Consider the following 21,658-nt stretch of genomic DNA (forward strand, 5'->3'; position numbering starts at 1 on the left):
TTATGCTTTGAATACTTAGTTTAGAAATGTAGAAGTTGTATTTCAGGAGTGGTAGGACATGTTATGACAGTAGCGATCAAGCTGAAATGGGTCCCTGAATATTGTGTGCTGCGTCGTATTATCCTGTTTTGATTCCATCAGGAGGAAATAGCCCTGGCGTGGGACGTGATCCGCAGGGAGCCGGTGATCGTGCGTCTACACTGCTCTCTGACACAGTACCTGAATGGACCAGGTACCAGACACACACACACACACACACACACACACACACACACACACACACACACACACACACACACACACACACACACACACACACACACACACATATATTAAACCACACCACTGGACTGTCAGCATGCAGGGACATATTAAACCACACCACTGGACTGACATATTAAACCACACCACTGGACTGACATATTAAACCACACCACTGGACTGACATATTCAACCACACCACTGGACTGACATATTCAACCACACCACTGGACTGACATATTAAACCACACCACTGGACTGACATACTAAACTACACTGGACTGGACTGACATATTAAACCATACCACTGGACTGACATATTAAACCACACTGAACTGACATATTAAACCACACCACTGGACTGGACTGACATATTAAACCACACCACTGAACTGACATATTAAACCACACCACTGGACTGACATATTAAACCACACCACTGGACTGGACTGACATATTAAACCACACCACTGAACTGACATATTAAACCACACCACTGGACTGACATATTAAACTACACTGACATATTAAACCACACTGGACTGACATATTAAACCACACCACTGAACTGACATATTAAACCACACCGCTGGACTGACATATTAAACCACACCACTGGACTGACATATTAAACTACACTGGACTGACATATTAAACCACACCACTGAACTGACATATTAAACCACACTGGACTGACATTAAACCACACCTCTGGACTGTCATATTAAACCACACCACTGGACTGGACTGACATATTAAACCACACCACTGGACTGTCTGCATTTTATTTAACCAGGCAAGTCAGTTAAGAACAAATTCTTATTTTCAATGACGGCCTAGAAACAGTGGGTTAACTGCCTGTTCAAGAAAAAACAGATTCTGTACCTTGTCAGCTCAGGGGATTTGGACTTGCAACCTTCCGGTTACTAGTCCAACGCTCTAACCACTAGGCTACCCTGCCTCCCCAATGCAGCGACATTGGATTGCTTTATGTTTCCATCATGAAATATGTATTGTGTTCCCCAGTCCCCACGGTGGACGTGTTCCAGGCATCGACTAAGGACCGGTTTGGACTGGGACATCAGTTGAAGAAGTAAGTGTTTGGTGGTGCTAAGATGTGGCTTTAAACACTAGAGGACTCATATTACTTGTTACAATGTAATACACAGATAATGCAGACATTTGTTCCTTGTTTCTCTCCAGGATAATGCAGGAATATGTTCCTTGTTTCTCTCCAGGATAATGCAGATATTTGTTCCTTGTTTCTTTCTAGGATTAATGCAGACATTTGTTCCTTGTTTCTCTCCAGGATCATGCAGACATTTGTTCCTTGTTTCTCTCCAGGATCATGCAGACATTTGTTCCTTGTTTCTCTCCAGGATCATGCAGACATTTGTTCCTTGTTTCTCTCCAGGATAATGAAGACATTTGTTCCTTGTTTCTCTCCAGGATAATGCAGACATTTGTCACCCAGCAGTGGAAACACCAAAGTGAAGAGAAGCTCAACTCCCTTCACAACAAAAACAAGAACAAGAAGAAGGTCAAGTCTCCCCTCCACATCTTCTCAACCCTCCGCAGGTCAGAGAAACATCAGCACTGTCATTTTCAGAACACTGACATTTGATGTCTAACAGAAGTAGGGTCGCAAAATTCAGGTAACTTTCCTGAAATTCAGAGGTTTTCTAGAAATCCTGGTTGGAAGATTCCCGGTATCAGGAGGGTATAAGCAGGAAACATGGAATCCTCCAACCAGGAAATACTGAATCCTCCAAACAGGAAATACTGAATCCTCCAAACAGGAAATGGTGAATCCTCCTGCCAGGAAATACTGAATCCTCCAGCCAGGAAATACTGAATCCTCCAGCCAGGAAATACTGAATCCTCCAGCCAGGAAATACTGAATCATCCAGCCAGGAAATACTGAATCCTCCAGCCAGGAAATGCTGATTCCTCCAACCAGGAAATACTGAATCTTCCATCCAGGAAATGCTGATTCCTCCAACCAGGAAATACTGAATCCTCCATCCAGGAAATGCTGATTCCTCCAACCAGGAAATAGTGAATCTTCCAACCAGGATTTCTGGAAAACCTCTGAATTTCAGGAAAGTTACCTGAATTTTGCGACCCTAAACAGAATTATATATATGAACCGGTCTGTCACTATAATTAAACTACAGACATTTCTTATCCCTTACCATATAGGCATTTACTGTGTCTGAAAGGATCAGATTGGTATGATATGTTAGTAGCTCCACCTTGCTCTCTGATTGGTTAGGCAGGATTGAACCTGGGTTTACTGCCTCACATTGGACAATAAAGTTATCTTCATTTTCTCCCCAGATCTCCCAGCTACCCGCCTCCTGGCTGTGTCAAGAGCAAGAAGAATCTGAAGCCGGAACAAGATGGCGTCTCTAAATCCCACCGTCTCCTCGGCCAGTCCCTGTCTAGCACCGTTAAACAGCAGGTTGAAGCGGAGGTCCCTGGAACTAAGACCACCCACCGTCTCCTCGGCCAGTCCCTGTCTAGCACCGTTAAACAGCAGGTTGAAGCGGAGGTCCCTGGAACTAAGACCACCCACCGTCTCCTCGGCCAGTCCCTGTCTAGCACCGTTAAACAGCAGGTTGAAGCGGAGGTCCCTGGAACTAAGACCACCCACCGTCTCCTCGGCCAGTCCCTGTCTAGCACCGTTAAACAGCAGGTTGAAGCGGAGGTCCCTGGAACTAAGACCACCCACCGTCTCCTCGGCCAGTCCCTGTCTAGCACCGTTAAACAGCAGGTTGAAGCGGAGGTCCCTGGAACTAAGACCACCCACCGTCTCCTCGGCCAGTCCCTGTCTAGCACAGACCCCCGTTTGGACCATGGAGGAGGGCCCTGTCCCGGACCCCTGTCCCTCAAACCCCGACGCATCCTGGGCAGGCCCTGCTCGGCTTTGGTCAAACCAGAGGACCTCCGCCCCACTCCCCACAAGCTCCTGCCCCGATTGTGCTCCGGCGACCCCCGCTGTGAGCACGCTGGTGGGGGAGGAGGTAGTCTTGGAGGAGGTTTGAAGCACCACAGGCTGCTCAGTAGGTCGTGCTCTGGTTCTATCAGGACGGAGGAATTAGATGGACTGAAACACCACCACCACCTCCTCAGCAGGTAAGAAAATTTAAAAAAAGAGAAGGTAATGGTCTCTCCCAAATCCACTGCAACATCACAAGTATTTTAGAATGCATAGGTGCTCTTTTGTTGTTGCAGTCTTTTTTAAGAGATTGTTATCACCATCTCTGTTCCCAGATGAGCACCCCATTTCATAGAAACCTATAGTAGCGCCTGAATTGATCAACTTTAATCCGCCACAGAAGAAATGTGATGGCACCAGTTAATATATTAAACACCAATAAATAAACCACAACAAGACTAACCTCATCAATGCCTCCATGTTACTGTAGGTCCTACTACCTCATCAATGCCTCCATGTTACTGTAGGTCCTACTACCTCATCAATGCCTCCATGTTACTGTAGGTCCTACTGCCTCATCAATGCCTCCATGTTACTGTAGGTCCTACTGCCTCATCAATGCCTCCATGTTACTGTAGGTCCTACTGCCTCATCAATGCCTCCATGTTACTGTAGGTCCTACTACCTCATCAATGCCTCCATGTTACTGTAGGTCCTACTGCCTCATCAATGCCTCCATGTTACTGTAGGTCCTACTGCCTCATCAATGCCTCCATGTTACTGTAGGTCCTACTACCTCATCAATGCCTCCATGTTACTGTAGGTCCTACTACCTCATCAATGCCTTCATGTTACTGCAGGTCCTACTGCCTCATCAATGCCTCCATGTTACCTCAGGTCCTACTACCTCATCAATGCCTCCATGTTACTGTAGGTCCTACTACCTCATCAATGCCTTCATGTTACTGCAGGTCCTACTGCCTCATCAATGCCTCCATGTTACCTCAGGTCCTACTGCCTCATCAATGCCTCCATGTTACCTCAGGTCCTACTGCCTCATCAATGCCTCAATGTTACCTCAGGTCCTACTGCCTCATCAATGCCTCCATGTTACTGCAGGTCCTACTACCTCATCAATGCCTCCATGTTACTGCAGGTCCTACTGCCTCATCAATGCCTCCATGTTACTGTAGGTCCTACTGCCTCATCAATGCCTCCATGTTACTGTAGGTCCTACTGCCTCATCAATGCCTCCATGTTACCTCAGGTCCTACTGCCTCATCAATGCCTCCATGTTACTGTAGGTCCTACTGCCTCATCAATGCCTCCATGTTACTGTAGGTCCTACTGCCTCATCAATGCCTCCATGTTACTGTAGGTCCTACTGCCTCATCAATGCCTCCATGTTACCTCAGGTCCTACTGCCTCATCAATGCCTCCGTGTTACCTCAGGTCCTACTGCCTCATCAATGCCTCCATGTTACTGTAGGTCCTACTACCTCATCAATGCCTCCATGTTACTATAGGTCCTACTGCCTCATCAATGCCTCCATGTTACCTCAGGTCCTACTGCCTCATCAATGCCTCCATGTTACTGTAGGTCCTACTAACTCATCAATGCCTCCATGTTACTGTAGGTCCTACTGCCTCATCAATGCCTCCATGTTACTGTAGGTCCTACTGCCTCATCAATGCCTCCATGTTACCTCAGGTCCTACTGCCTCATCAATGCCTTCATGTTACTCTAGGTCCTACTGCCTCATCAATGCCTCCATGTTACTGTAGGTCCTACTACCTCATCAATGCCTCCATGTTACTGTAGGTCCTACTGCCTCATCAATGCCTCCATGTTACTGTAGATCCTACTGCCTCATCAATGCCTCCATGTTACTGTAGGTCCTACTACCTCATCAATGCTTTCATGTTACCGGAGGTCCTACTGCCTCATCAATGCCTCCATGTTACTGCAGGTCCTACTGCCTCATCAATGCCTCCATGTTACCTCAGGTCCTACTGCCTCATCAATGCCTTCATGTTACTGTAGGTCCTACTGCCTCATCAATGCCTCCATGTTACTGGAGGTCCTACTGCCTCATCAATGCCTCCATGTTACTGTAGGTCCTACTGCCTCATCAATGCCTCCATGTTACCTCAGGTCCTACTGCCGCATCAATGCCTCCATGTTACTGTAGGTCCTACTGCCTCATCAATGCCTCCATGTTACTGTAGGTCCTACTGCCTCATCAATGCCTCCATGTTACCTCAGGTCCTACTGCCTCATCAATGCCTTCATGTTACTGTAGGTCCTACTGCCTCATCAATGCCTCCATGTTACTGCAGGTCCTACTACCTCATCAATGCCTCTATGTTACTGCAGGTCCTACTGCCTCATCAATGCCTCCATGTTACTGTAGGTCCTACTGGCTCATCAATGCCTCCATGTTACTGCAGGTCCTACTGCCTCATCAATGCCTCCATGTTACTGTAGGTCCTACTAACTCATCAATGCCTCCATGTTACTATAGGTCCTACTGCCTCATCAATGCCTCCATGTTACTGCAGGTCCTACTGCCTCATCAATGCCTCCATGTTACTGCAGGTCCTACTGCCTCATCAATGCCTCCATGTTACTGTAGGTCCTACTACCTCATCAATGCCTCCATGTTACTATAGGTCCTACTGCCTCATCAATGCCTCCATGTTACCTCAGGTCCTACTGCCTCATCAATGCCTTCATGTTACTGCAGGTCCTACTGCCTCATCAATGCCTCCATGTTACTGTAGGTCCTACTGCCTCATCAATGCCTCCATGTTACTGTAGGTCCTACTACCTCATCAATGCCTCCATGTTACTGTAGGTCCTACTACCTCATCAATGCCTCCATGTTACTGTAGGTCCTACTGCCTCATCAATGCCTCCATGTTACTGTAGGTCCTACTGCCTCATCAATGCCTCCATGTTACCTCAGGTCCTACTCCAGCAGTACCAAGATGGGCAAAGCAGCGGACATCTTCAAGGACTCTGTGTCTCCATCCGAGGGGAGGCGGCTCTCTCTTACCTCAGGGCTCATCGGGATCCTTGCCCCCTCGCTCGCCACGCCCCCGCCGGTCAGTAGGCCTCTCACGATTGGCTGATGGTTATTAGAAAAATGAATAGTTAACCAATTTTATAGGAAACCATACGTGTAGGAAACCAATTAAATGAAATAGGAAACCAATTCTAGATTTAATTTTGGATTGGAGATGCTTAATATGAGTCTGGAAGGAGAGTTTACAGTCTAACCAGACACCTAGGTATTTGTAGTTGTCAGAGCCGTTCAGAGTAGTGATGCTGGACTGGCGGGCACGTGCGGGCAGTGATCGATTGAAAAGCATGCATTTAGTTTTACTTGCGTTTAAGAGCAGTTGGAGGCTATGGAAGGAGTGTTGTATGGCATTGAAGCTCGTCTGGAGGTTAGTTAACACAGAGAAGGGCCAGAAGTATACAGAAGCAGCAACAGAGAAGAGAGTCGGCCCGAGAATTGAACCCTGTGGCACCCCCATAGAGACTGCCAGAGGTCCGGACATCATTACTAAACAGCCCTCTTTCCCTCTATAGCCAAACAATGGGGCCAAGTCTATTCCGATAAGAGACAGAGGCTTCCTTGTCCAGGTAACCACTGCCACCTTATAGAAAACCTTACAGGTAAATTTTACTTTAGCCAACCCCATTATAAGGTGTTCTCAACAGGAGGTTTGATCCACTATGTTGTGTTGTGTTGTCTCTTCAGACCATGGAATATGCTGAGCAGAGAACTCCGGTCCTGAATGAGTTCTGTGTGGTGTGTGACGAACCACATGTGTTCCAGAACGGACCCATGCTCCGAGTGAGTACACACCACGCTCGTGCACACACACGCACACACACACACACACATACATACATACATACATACATACATGCACACATGCCAGACGCATGCACTGCACGCACGCACGGTATGCCTAGGGCTAAACAGTCTACGGTACGTAGACCTAGACGAACCGTCCAGTAGACTGGTTTGGCCCTAGATGTACCAGACAGTAGACTGTTTTGGCCCTAGATGTACCAGACAGTAGACTGTTTTGGCCCTAGATGTACCAGACAGTAGACTGTTTTGGCCCTAGATGTACCGTCCAGTAGACTGTTTTGGCCCTAGATGGGAGATGATCTGATCCCGTCTATGTGGTGTGTCCACCCTACAGCCCACCGTGTGTGAGCGAGAACTGTGTGTGTTTGCCTTTCAAACACTGGGGGTGATGAACGAGGCAGCCGACGAGATCGCCACAGGAGCTCAGGTACATCACACACAGACCACACACACACACACACACACACACACACACACACACACACACACACACACACACACACACACACAGACAGTTTAACCAGTCCTCCTGTTTCCTAGGTGGTGGACCTGTTGGTGTCCATGTGTAGGTCTGCTCTAGAGTCTCCCAGGAAAGTGGTCATCTTTGAGCCATATCCCTCCGTGGTGGACCCGTGTGACTCCCAGGCACTGGCCTTCAACCCCCGGGTATGGTTTACTAACCCTGAACCTACTAACAGCCTTAGGCCTTCAACCCCCGGGTATGGTTGACTAACCCTGAACCTACTAACAGCCTTAGGCCTTCAACCCCCGGGTATGGTTGACTAACCCTGAACCTACTAACAGCCTTAGTCCTTCAACCCCCGGGTAAAGGGCAATAAGCTAATTATTATCATATACCTTAAGGCACAGGCCCCCCCAAAAAATGTACTTGAAGATGTATAGTCTACTGTTTATAAGGTGATGTCTCATAGAAAACCATTGACTTGAATACCCAGAGGACTGTTGTTGTTTTCGTTGATTCCTGCTGAATTTAATGGTCCTTTTTAAAGTGTTGCAGTACTGCCTATGATGCATCACTCTGCTGTCTGGTAGGCTGTAGACGAGAAGGTGGTGTGTTTTATTGGATTGACTGCAGTGATGATGATGATGATGATGATGATTGTGGTTCATTTCAGAAAAAGGATTATGACCGAGTGATGAGAGCCCTTGACAGCCTTACCTCTATCAGAGAAATGTCCCAGGTAACTAATCCTAACCCTTGACCCTTGACCCTTCCATCTATAAGAGAAATGTCCCAGGTAACTAACCCTAACCCTTGACCCTTCCATCTATCAGAGAAATGTCCCAGGTAACTATATGGAGACTTCACATTTACTGTACAGGGCAATGCCACCTTACGGCATGACTTCATCTTATATAGCATTATAGAGCCTTTTGGCAATGTCAACTTATAATGTTATTGTACAATGTTCAACATCTACAACACACACGCATACACACACGCATACACACACGCATACACACATGCATACACACATGCACACACACACGCATACACGCACACACATGCACACACACACACACACACACACACACACACACACACACACACACACACACACACACACACACACACACACACACACATAATTCACCCAGGCTCTCATCCCCTTCCATGCCTCCTGTGTAGCTGTGTGTTCTTAAGCCAGCAGAGTTAAATAACCCTAGTTAGAAGAGTATTGTTTCTCTACAGGCACCTTACCTTGAGGTCAAGAGGCAGATGGACAAGCATGATCCTTTAGCTCACCCCTTACTGACATGGTAAGAGACCCCTTACTGCAATGGTAAGAAACTCCTTACTGCAATGGTAAGAAACCCCTTACTGCGATGGTAAGAAACCCCTTACTGCGATGGTAAGAAACTCCTTACTGCGATGGTAAGAAACCCCTTACTGCAATGATAAGAAACCCCTTACTGCGATGGTAAGAAGCCCCTTACTGCGATGGTAAGAAGCCCCTTACTGCAATGATAAGAAACCCCTTACTGCGATGGTAAGAAGCCCCTTACTGCGATGGTAAGAATTCCCTTACTTCAATGGTAAGAAGCCCCTTACTGCGATGGTAAGAATTCCCTTACTTCAATGGTAAGAAACGCATTACTGCGATGGTAAGAAACCCCTTACTGCGATGGTAAGAAGCCCCTTACTGCAATGGTAAGAAACCCCTTACTGCCATGGTAAGAAACCCCTTACTGCAATGGTAAGAAGCCCCTTACTGCCATGGTAAGAAGCCCCTTACTGCAATGATAAGAACCCCCTTACTGCCATGGTAAGAAGCCCCTTACTGCCATGGTAAGAAGCCCCTTACTGCAATGATAAGAACCCCCTTACTGCCATGGTAAGAAGCCCCTTACTGCCATGGTAAGAAGCCCCTTACTGCCATGGTAAGAAGCCCCTTACTGCCATGGTAAGAAGCCCCTTACTGCCATGGTAAGAAGCCCCTTACTGCCATGGTAAGAAGCCCCTTACTGCCATGGTAAGAAGCCCCTTACTGCCATGGTAAGAAGCCCCTTACTGCAATGATAAGAACCCCCTTACTGCCATGGTAAGAAGCCCCTTACTGCCATGGTAAGAAGCCCCTTACTGCCATGGAAAGAATCCCCTTACTGCCATGGTAAGATGCCCCTTACTGCCATGGTAAGAAGCCCCTTACTGCCATGGTAAGAAGCCCCTTACTGCCATGGTAAGAAGCCCCTTACTGCCATGGTAAGAAGCCCCTTACTGCCATGGTAAGAAGCCCCTTACTGCCATGGTAAGAAGCCCCTTACTGCCATGGTAAGAAGCCCCTTACTGCCATGGTAAGAAGCCCCTTACTGCCATGGTAAGAGACCCTTCCTTCATTCTCCCCACCTAAACTAAAAACACAGCCTTCAATTCAGTCAATACAATCAGTCAAATGTGATGGTGAGTCTCACGTCCATCCAACCCCATCCTGACTCCTGACTTACCATTTTCTACCAATGTGCCCATTGTCCTTATATTTTCTACCATTGTGCCCATTGTTCTTATATTTTCTACCATTGTGTACCATTGTTCTTATATTTTCTACCATTGTGCCCATTGTCCTTATATTTTCTACCATTGTGCCCATTGTTCTTATATTTTCTACCATTGTGTGCCATTGTTCTTATATTTTCTACCATTGTGTACCATTGTTCTTATATTTTCTACCATTGTGCCCATTGTCCTTATATTTTCTACCATTGTGCCCATTGTTCTTATATTTTCTACCATTGTGTGCCATTGTTCTTATATTTTCTACCATTGTGCCCATTGTTCTTATATTTTCTACCATTGTGCCCATTGTTCTTATATTTTCTACCATTGTGTACCATTGTTCTTATATTTTCTACCATTGTGTACCATTGAGACATGACCATTCCAGGCCTTACTGCAGAGCAGTCAGAAACACTGGCTGTCATATTGAATGTACACAGACAAACATCATGTAGACGGATACATTTATACCAGAAATACTTTAACAAATGAGGAGATGGGAATATCGACAGTGAATGGAGGAATGTATTATTCCCTGACCAGAAGACTGTGGACCAATCGCATTCACGTTGTCATGCTGCGTCACGCGGCTGCTAAGCTAATTGCCACGCAATCAGCTCCTAAAAGTCAGGGTATGAGCACAGAATGCACCACGCGGCCCAGAATGCACCACGCGGCCCAGAATGCACCATGCGGCCCAGAATGCACCACGCGGCTCAGAATGCACCACACGGCCCAGAATGCACCATGCAGCCCATTGACAACCTAGGGCCATGTACTCAATGGGTGTTAATACGAATCCAATAGAGTTTCCCGATCTCATCATTTCTTAAAATATTTCTGATTTCACCACCCACAGAAACTGTATGATTTGACACTTACAGAGATATACAACAACAGTCACTTTGCTGGAAGTGTTATATTACAAAGTGTTAAGACTATAAATGTTTTTCTTATCCCCCCCCTTCAGGGTAATATCCAGTAACAGGTCACACATCGTCAAACTTCCAGTTACCAGAGTGAGTTTTATATTCCCTTCAATAAACCTTTATTCACCTCCTCAGGTGCAATTAAGAATATGTGAAATGAAATAGAACTAGCGTCGTTTGTCCTTATTGAAGAGAAGATGAGAGAAATACTAGAACTGAACATCGGTTTGATATCACATTGTTCATTTTACTGGCATTCACCATCAAATGGTCTTAATTACTGAATAATTCACTCCATATAAAAGGTGTTTCAGTTATGTAGAGGGTTGAACAGGACGTTATGCAGATTTGTTTTAAACAATCCCTGGTGATGATATCTCTACATTTATGGTTATTAAGTCTGGCTTAACATGATGTAGTATCTATATATTTATGGTTATTAAGTCTGGCTTAACATGATGTAGTATCTATATATTTATGGTTATTAAGTCTGGCTTAACATGATGTAGTATCTATATATTTATGGTTATTAAGTCTGGCTTAACATGATGTAGTATCTATATATTTATGGTTATTAAGTCTGGCTTAACATGATGTAGTATCTATATATTTATGGTTATTAAGTCTGGCTTAACATGATGTAGTATCTATATATTTATGGTTATTAAGTCTGGCTTAACATGATGTAGTATCTCTATATTTATGGTTATTAAGTCTGGCTTAACATGATGTAGTATCTCTATATTTATGGTTATTAAGTCTGGCTTAACATGATGTAGTATCTATATATTTATGGTTATTAAGTCTGGCTTAACATGATGTAGTATCTCTATATTTATGGTTATTAAGTCTGGCTTAACATGATGTAGTATCTCTATATTTATGGTTATTAAGTCTGGCTTAACATGATGTAGTATCTATATATTTATGGTTATTAAGTCTGGCTTAACATGATGTAGTATCTATATATTTATGGTTATTAAGTCTGGCTTAACATGATGTAGTATCTATATATTTATGGTTATTAAGTCTGGCTGAATTCAAGTACTGAGCTATATTGTATACTCAAAACAAAATGGGAAATTATATTATTTTATACTAATATATTTTTTCTCTCAAAAAGATAGGTGTCAAAAATGACTGTTGTCAATACCTTTCAATACCTCACCTTGTGGGGATAATGACACTGTCAATACCTTTCAATACCTCACCGTGTGAGGATAATGACACTGTCAATACCTTTCAATACCTCACCTTGTGAGGATAATGACACGGTCAATACCTCACCTTGTGAGGATAATGACACGGTCAATACCTCAACTTGTGAGGATAATGACACGGTCAATACCTCACCTTGTGAGGATAATGACACTGTCAATACCTTTCAATACCTCACCTTGTGAGGATAATGACACGGTCAATACCTTTCAATACCTCACCTTGTGAGGATAATGACACGGTCAATACCTTTCAATACCTCACCTTGTGAGGATAATGACACGGTCAATACCTTTCAATACCTCACCTTGTGAGGATAATGACACTGTCATTACCTTTCAATACATCACCTTGTGAGGATAATGACACGGTCAATACCTTTCAATACCTCACCTTGTGAGGATAATGACACTGTCAATACCTTTCAATACCTCGCCTTGTGAGGATAATGACACTGAGCCTTTTTCAACCAACAACAACAAAAAATATGAGATTCTAGAAAACATACTATCATAATAATTAATACAAATACTGGGGTTAATGGCACTGAGCTTTTATTCTAGAATGTTTTCTTAGATTCTAGAACACATCGGGAGGGAATCTTAGAACATTCCTCCGTACAGAATCTTTCCAGATCGTTGATATCCTTCATCTGTTCTTATGGACCTTTTCAATTCAAACCACAGTGTTTCAAATAGGGGTTTAAGCCCGGAGACTTTGTTTGATGTGTGCTCGGTTGATTGTCTTTCTTGGAAAATCTACTTGTGGCCAAGTTTCACCCTCATGGCATGGGTATCCAGGTTTTTGGTTAAAATGTCTTGGAACTGGGTAAAGTTCATGATGCCGTTGACCTTAACAAGAGCCCCAGGACCAGCGGAAGCTAAATAGCCAGGCGTTTACATTTGTCGGATGACGTGAAAATAGAGCTCTTTGGCCAGACACACCAGTGGGGGGTTTGGATGTCGACATGAGGATGCATAAGCAGAAAATAACCCTATACCTACTGAAACATATGGTGGTGGGCAATTGTATTAGTTAAAACAAAAATATAATTTCCCAATTTACTTGAGCATACAATATAGCTCAGTTTTTGAATTATACATTTTATACATTTAATTTTTATAAAATGTTGTCAATAAATAAAGAAACTGAGCTATAAAGTATGCTAAAGTAAATTGGGAAATTATATTATTTTAAACTAATACAATTGCTCACCAGCATATTTGATATCCAATATGGCACCCTATTCCCTATGTAGTGCACTACTTTATATGGCACCCTATTCCCTATGTAGTGCACTACTTTATATGGCACCCTATTCCCTATGTAGTGCACTACTTTATATGGCACCCTATTCCCTATGTAGTGCACTACTTTATATGGCACCCTATTCCCTATGTAGTGCACTACTTTATATGGCACCCTATTCCCTATGTAGTGCACTACTTTATATGGCACCCTATTCCCTATGTAGTGCACTACTTTATATGGCACCCTATTCCCTATGTAGTGCACTACTTTATATGGCACCCTATTCCCTATGTAGTGCACTACTTTATATGGCACCCTATTCCCTATGTAGTGCACTACTTTATATGGCACCCTATTCCCTATGTAGGCCACTACTTTATATGGCACCCTATTCCCTATGTAGTGCACTACTTTATATGGCACCCTATTCCCTATATAGTGCACTACTTTATATGGCACCCTATTCCCTATGTAGGCCACTACTTTATATGGCACCCTATTCCCTATGTAGTGCACTACTTTATATGGCACCCTATTCCCTATGTAGTGCACTACTTTATATGGAACCCTATTCCCTATGTAGGCCACTACTTTATATGGCACCCTATTCCCTATGTAGTGCACTACTTTATATGGCACCCTATTCCCTATGTAGTGCACTACTTTATATGGCACCCTATTCCCTATGTAGTGCACTACTTTATATGGCACCCTATTCCCTATGTAGGCCACTACTTTATATGGCACCTTATTCCCTATGTAGGCCACTACTTTATATGGCACCCTATTCCCTATGTAGGCCACTACTTTATATGGCACCCTATTCCCTATGTAGTGCACTACTTTATATGGCACCCTATTCCCTATGTAGTGCACTACTTTATATGGCACCCTATTCCCTATGTAGTGCACTACTTTATATGGCACCCTATTCCCTATGTAGGCCACTACTTTATATGGCACCCTATTCCCTATGTAGGCCACTACTTTATATGGCACCCTATTCCCTATGTAGTGCACTACTTTATATGGCACCCTATTCCCTATGTAGTGCACTACTTTATATGGCACCCTATTCCCTATGTAGGCCACTACTTTATATGGCACCCTATTCCCTATGTAGTGCACTACTTTATATGGCACCCTATTCCCTATGTAGTGCACTACTTTATATGGCACCCTATTCCCTATGTAGTGCACTACTTTATATGGCACCCTATTCCCTATGTAGGCCACTACTTTATATGGCACCCAATTCCCTATGTAGGCCACTACTTTATATGGCACCCTATTCCCTATATAGTGCACTACTTTATATGGCACCCTATTCCCTATGTAGTGCACTACTTTATATGGCACCCTATTCCCTATGTAGGCCACTACTTTATATGGCACCCTATTCCCTATATAGTGCACCACTTTATATGGCACCCTATTCCCTATGTAGGCCACTACTTTATATGGCACCCTATTCCCTATGTAGTGCACTACTTTATATGGAACCCTATTCCCTATGTAGTGCACTACTTTATATGGAACCCTATTCCCTATGTAGTGCACTACTTTATATGGAACCCTATTCCCTATGTAGTGCACTACTTTATATGGCACCCTATTCCCTATGTAGTGCACTACTTTATATGGCACCCTATTCCCTATGTAGGCCACTACTTTATATGGCACCCTATTCCCTATGTAGTGCACTACTTTATATGGCACCCTATTCCCTATGTAGGCCACTACTTTATATGGCACCCTATTCCCTATGTAGTGCACTACTTTATATGGCACCCTATTCCCTATGTAGGCCACTACTTTATATGGCACCCTATTCCCTATGTAGTGCACTACTTTATATGGCACCCTATTCCCTATGTAGGCCACTACTTTATATGGCACCCTATTCCCTATGTAGTGCACTACTTTATATGGAACCCTATTCCCTATGTAGCGCACTACTTTATATGGAACCCTATTCCCTATGTAGTGCACTACTTTATATGGAACCCTATTCCCTATGTAGTGCACTACTTTATATGGCACCCTATTCCCTATGTAGTGCACTACTTTATATGGCACCCTATTCCCTATGTAGGCCACTACTTTATATGGCACCCTATTCCCTATGTAGTGCACTACTTTATATGGCACCCTATTCCCTATGTAGGCCACTACTTTATATGGCACCCTATTCCCTATGTAGTGCACTACTTTATATGGCACCCTATTCCCTATGTAGGCCACTACTTTATATGGCACCCTATTCCCTATGTAGTGCACTACTTTATATGGCACCCTATTCCCTATGTAGGCCACTACTTTATATGGCACCCTATTCCCTATGTAGTGCACTACTTTATATGGCACCCTATTCCCTATGTAGTGCACTACTTTATATGGCACCCTATTCCCTATGTAGTGCACTAGTTTTGATACAGGTGCCATTTAGGATGCATCCTGTAAGTGATAAGTCTCTGGTGTTGTTGTCTCCTGTCTCTCGTGTCACGACTGCAGCAGCTGAAGTTCATGCACACCCCACACCAGTTCCTTCTACTCAACAGTCCTCCTGCCAAAGAGTCCAACTTCCGAGCTGCCAAAAACCTCTTCGGGAGTACCTTCGCTTTCCAGTAGGAACGTTTTTCTTACATCTACCAGTAGCTAGCTACACATCAGCCCCACACTTGTGAACACAATGTGTTTTTACTCTTGTGCTCTTACACTGACAACTGTTTTGTTTTCAGGATATGTTTTCAGGATATGTTTTCAGGATATGTTTTCAGGATATGATTTCAGGATATGTTTTCAGGATATGTTTTCAGGATATGTTTTCAGGATATGTTTTCAGGATATGATTTCAGGATATGTTTTCAGGATATGTTTTCAGGATATGATTTCAGGATATGTTTTCAGGATATGATTTCAGGATATGTTTTCAGGATATGTTTTCAGGATATGTTTTCAGGATATGATTTCAGGAGTGACTTTGCTCTCTTTAGTGGAAGAACACTTTACATAAACGTGTATGTATAATGCATTATGATGCAGTTATAATGCTATGGAGGATTAGAGCGACACCTTTATAATATATTTTAACATATTTGAATTCTCTCCTCAGTGGTTCTCACATAGAGAATTGGCACTCCATTTTGAGAAACGGTTTGGTGGTTGCATCCAACACAAGACTTCAGGTAAACAACAACAACAACATCCGAGGAGGTATACAACGTGTTTATCAACCCCTAAAAGGCACAAACTGTGATTTGAAATGCCTGACCCCTGAGACTAGTTTGTTTGGTATGCTGTGGGGTGGGGGCTGAGGAAATATAACCCATAACCATTCAAGGACACACTTATCAACCTAACACCTCTTTGCTTGCAAATCCACAGTTACCATACATAATATACAGTACATTGCATATCGATAAAGTGGAACTGACAGCGTTTTGTAACAAACAGACAATCATAATAATATCAGTGAAAAATATAAAATCCCCAGTTTGTGCTACGAAAAACAACTTGAATAAAAAGGCTTTAAAATAGTTTCCACGACGACTCGACGTTCCACGACGAAGAGAAAAGCATTGTTGTCAGAATAGATGGATGCAGTTCAACGCATAATTCATATAATTCACCAATACATTTCTTGTTAATCCCCCCAAAATATTGCTTTCAGCTTGTAAATAACAGCTGGTAACATTGTTTGCTTCCTGCAGCCATTTCGGGATGCACTATTTCAGTTTCAATCACTCAATATTTTTGGATAAAAAAACGAACAAATGTAACTATGGCTGGGAATGTTACAATACAATCAAACTAGCAAGTGCAATGATCACAAGTCAGTCATAAGGTGGTTAATAGACTAGCTTATCTATTTATGTATCTATTTATTTAGCAGCCTAGAAACACGGAGTCGAACGTTAACTAACTAACTAGCTGCTGGGAGGATGTCATGTCATTGGATAAGTGGGTGAGTGGCCGACGGTCGTCGTCCCCCCCCCCCCATATCGTTTTTCGGTGGCAACAATTAGAGATCCAGGTGTAATTTGATTGGCTAGCGAGAAGTGTTAATCACTTTGCTAGCTAGCGATGCTGAACTTGAACGACTTTTTCCACAGTTAGAACATATCTCTTAGATGTCAATCAAATGTATTTGGCATCGATCAAATGGGCGGGCAGGCAAGTTCCCATTCAGTAGTCAAAACGTGGGTTGAGACAGGCGTGCATTTGGCAGGCAAGTTCCCATTCAGTAGTCAAAACGTGGGTTGAGACAGGCGTGCATTTGGCAGGCAAGTTCCCATTCAGTAGCCAAAACGTGGGTTGAGACAGGCGTGCATTTGGCAGGCAAGTTCCCATTCAGTAGTCAAAACGTGGGTTGAGACAGGCGTGCATTTGGCAGGCAAGCTGCAACAGGGCGAGCAGGCTACTATTCCCACATCCTTTATCAGTGCAATTTTGACAGCCAACTAGCTGGACAGGTTTGAGAGGGTTTATCTAGTGTTCCCTCATTAGAGTTTAGCTCATCTCGCTCTGGCTAGCATTAGTTGTTTATCTTCTTGTTGTTGTTGTGCGTAGGAGAAAGCCTACCTGTTCTTGGTTGTATGATCAATAGGACTGTAAAGTTCCCAAATGTAAGAGGACTCTCGTGGTGTTTACATATTTGCAGAAATCCATTCAGGTGTTTCTTGTGTCTTTTGGTGAATGTATTCTAATGATCTAAAGTCACGCTGTTGCTACTGCATGTAAAGTCCAGTTCATAGTGAATGATGACAGGCCCTACTGCCTGTAGACACACAGTCCAGTTCATAGTGAATGATGACAGGCCCTACTGCCTGTAGACACACAGTCCAGTTCATAGTGAATGATGACAGGCCCTACTGCCTGTAGACACACAGTCCAGTTCAAAGTGAATGATGACAGGCTCTACTGCATGTAAAGTCCAGTTCAGAGTGAATGATGGCAGGCCCTACTGCCTGTAAACACACAGTCCAGTTCATAGTGAATGATGACAGGCTCTACTGCCTGTAAACACACAGTCCAGTTCAAAGTGAATGATGACAGGCTCTACTGCCTGTAGACACACAGTCCAGTTCATAGTGAATGATGACAGGCCCTACTGCCTGTAAACACACAGTCCAGTTCAAAGTGAATGATGACAGGCCCTACTGCCTGTAAACACACAGTCCAGTTCAAAGTGAATGATGACAGGCCCTACTGCCTGTAAACACACAGTCCAGTTCAAAGTGAATGATGACAGGCCCTACTGCCTGTAAACACACAGTCCAGTTCATAGTGAATGATGACAGGCCCTACTGCCTGTAAACACAGTCCAGTTCAAAGTGAATGATGACAGGCCCTACTGCCTGTAAACACACAGTCCAGTTCATAGTGAATGATGACAGGCCCTACTGCCTGTAAACACACAGTCCAGTTCATAGTGAATGATGACAGGCCCTACTGCCTGTAAACACACAGTCCAGGACAAAGTGAATGATGGCAGGCCAGTGTAGAAAATGGCTTATTTGCATAAAGGCCTACTGTAGCTCTGATTGGCTATGGCGCAGCAGTCTGTGTCTGGTCCCGGACAAGACTGACATGTTTTTTATTGGGTTTGATTTCCTGTAGTGTCTATTAATTGTCCAAACGCAAGGCCGCTTTCCAATTCTATATTGCTATAGAATTCTCACAAATGCATTACTCTATGTCATTCCCAAACATTCTATGATTGAATGAAAATCACCATATTTAAGTGCTCGCTTCTCAGAAGAAAAAAAAGGCATCATATTCTTCCTAAATGTATTTTTGAATAGATTTTAATCAGATTTATTGTTGCTAAGATGCTGTCAGTTCCACTTTAAAGGCCTCTAATATTTTGGTTATTGTATCTCTCTGTCTGCAGCTCCATGGCGCCATCTATGGGAGTGGAATCTATCTCAGCCCAATGTCAAGCATATCCTTTGGTTACTCAGGTATCTAAGTCTCGGATGGAGCAACAGCATTAGGTCAGGGGTTAATGATCCATTCTCTTGGTAACTTTGAGAAGGGACAACAAATGGTTGTTTTTGATTCATTACCGTTCTGTCTCTTTAAAATGTAATGGTTGTTTTGGATGAATTACCATGCTGTCTATTTCAATTAAATGTATTTATAAAGCCCTTTTTACATCAGCAGATGTCACAAAGTGCTGTACAGAAACCCAGCCTAAAACCCCAAACAGCAAGCAATGCAGATGTAGAAGCACGGTGGCTAGGAGAAACTCCCTAGAAAGGCCAAAACCTAGGAAGAAACCTAGAGAGGAACCAGGCTATGAGGGGTGGCCAGTCCTCTTCTGGCTGTGCCGGGTGGAGATTATAACAGAACATGGCCAAGATGTTCAAATGTTCATAGATGACCAGCAGGGTCAAATAATAATAATCACAGTGGTTGTAGAGGGTGCAACAGGTCAGCACCTCAGGAGTAAATGTCAGTTGGATTTTCATAGCTGATCATTCAGAGTTCGAGACAGCAGGTGCAGTAGAGAGAGAGAGTCGAAAACTGCTGGTCCGGGACAAGGTGATGCCCGGTGAACAGGTCAGGGTTCCATAGTCGCAGGCAGAACAGTTTAAACTGGAGCAGCAGCACGACCAGGTGGACTGGGGACAGCAAGGAGTCATCAGGCCAGGTATTCCTGAGGCATGGTCCTAGGACTCAGGTCCTCCGAGAAAGAGAAAGAAAGAGAGAAAGAGAGAATTAGAGAGAGCACACTTAAATTCACACAAGACACCGGATAGGACAGGAGAAATACTCCAGATATTACAGACTGACCCTAGCCCCCCGACACAAACTACTGCAGCATAAATACTGGAGGCTGAGACAGGAGGGGTCAGGAGACACTGTGGCCCCATCCAATGATACCCCCGGACAGGGCCAAACATGCGGGATATAACCCCACCAACTCTGCAAAAGCACAGCCCCTACACCACTAGAGGGATATCCTCAAACCACCAACTTACTACCCTGAGACAAGGCCGAGTATAGTCCACGAAGATCTCCCCCATGGCACAAACCTGAGGGGGCGCCAACCCGGACAGGAAGATCACGTTAGTGACTCAACTCACTCAAGTGACACACCCCTCCTAGGGACGGCATGGAAGAGCACCAGTAAGCCAGTGACTCAGCCCACTCAAGTGACACACCCCTCCTAGGGACGGCATGGAAGAGCACCAGTAAGCCAGTGACTCAGCCCCTGTAATAGGGTTAGAGGCAGAGAATCCCAGTGGAGAAAGTGGAAACGGCCAGGCAGAGACAGGGCTGTTCGTCTCTCCAGTGCCTTTCCGTTCACCTTCACACTCCTGGGCCAGACTACACTCAATCATAGGGCTGTTCGTCTCTCCAGTGCCTTCTCGGGCGCCTTTGTATCCCTGGGCCAGACTACACTCAATCATTGGACCTACTGAAGAGATGAGTCTTCAATAAAGACTTAAAGGACGAGACTGAGTCTGCGTCGCTCACATGGATAGGCAAACCATTCCATAAAAATTGAGCTCTATAGGAGAAAGCCCTGCCTCCAGCTGTTTTCTTAGGAATTCTAGGGACAATAAGGAGGACGGCATCTCGTGACCGTAGCGTATGTGTTGGTATGTACGGCAGGACCAAATCAGAGAGATAGGTAGGAGCAAGCCCATGTAATGCTTTGTAGGTTAGCAGTAAAACCTTGAAATCAGCCCTTGCCTTAACAGGAATCCAGTGTAGAGAAGCTAGCACTGGAGTAATATGATCAAATTTTGGGGTTCTAGTCAAGATTCTAGCAGCCGTGTTTAGCACCAACTGAAGTTTATTTAGTGCTTTATCCGAGTAGCCAGAAAGCAGAGCATTGCAGTACTCTAATCTAGAAGTGACAAAAGCATGGATTAGTTTTTCAGAATCTTTTTTGGACAAAGCGTTTCAGATTTTTGCAATGTTACGTAAATGGAAAAAATCTGTCCTTTAAATATTCATGATATGTTCGTCAAAAGAGAGATTAGGGTCCAGAGTAACGCCGAGGTCCTTCACAGTTTTATTTGAGACGACTGTACAACCATCAAGATTAATTGTCAGATCCAACAGAAGATCTCTTTGTTTCTTTGGACCTAGAACTAGCATCTCTGTTTTGAAAGTAAAATATTTTCCGCCATCC

General features: G+C 44.0%; 1 protein-coding gene across 2 annotated transcripts in view; it reads left to right on the plus strand.

Annotated features, from left to right (window-relative positions):
• LOC109882732 (protein mono-ADP-ribosyltransferase PARP8) overlaps window positions 1-21,658 on the plus strand; it is a 105,650-nt gene that overhangs the window by 72,886 nt on the left and 11,106 nt on the right. The window contains exons 9-23 of one of the 2 annotated variants that reach the window (XM_031816599.1): window positions 142-232; window positions 1,288-1,354; window positions 1,711-1,839; window positions 2,602-3,399; window positions 6,172-6,310; window positions 6,801-6,854; window positions 6,973-7,068; window positions 7,427-7,519; window positions 7,633-7,758; window positions 8,229-8,294; window positions 8,786-8,874; window positions 11,079-11,127; window positions 16,021-16,133; window positions 16,622-16,694; window positions 19,403-19,472. In XM_031816599.1, coding sequence (XP_031672459.1) covers window positions 142-232; window positions 1,288-1,354; window positions 1,711-1,839; window positions 2,602-3,399; window positions 6,172-6,310; window positions 6,801-6,854; window positions 6,973-7,068; window positions 7,427-7,519; window positions 7,633-7,758; window positions 8,229-8,294; window positions 8,786-8,874; window positions 11,079-11,127; window positions 16,021-16,133; window positions 16,622-16,694; window positions 19,403-19,472 — 2,053 coding nt within the window. The remainder of the gene's footprint in view (window positions 1-141; window positions 233-1,287; window positions 1,355-1,710; window positions 1,840-2,601; window positions 3,400-6,171; window positions 6,311-6,800; window positions 6,855-6,972; window positions 7,069-7,426; window positions 7,520-7,632; window positions 7,759-8,228; window positions 8,295-8,785; window positions 8,875-11,078; window positions 11,128-16,020; window positions 16,134-16,621; window positions 16,695-19,402; window positions 19,473-21,658) is intronic. The other variant, XM_031816600.1, reaches the window with a different exon arrangement.

This window comes from Oncorhynchus kisutch, linkage group LG3, assembly GCF_002021735.2.
Source record: "Oncorhynchus kisutch isolate 150728-3 linkage group LG3, Okis_V2, whole genome shotgun sequence".
Classification (NCBI taxonomy): domain Eukaryota; kingdom Metazoa; phylum Chordata; class Actinopteri; order Salmoniformes; family Salmonidae; genus Oncorhynchus; species Oncorhynchus kisutch.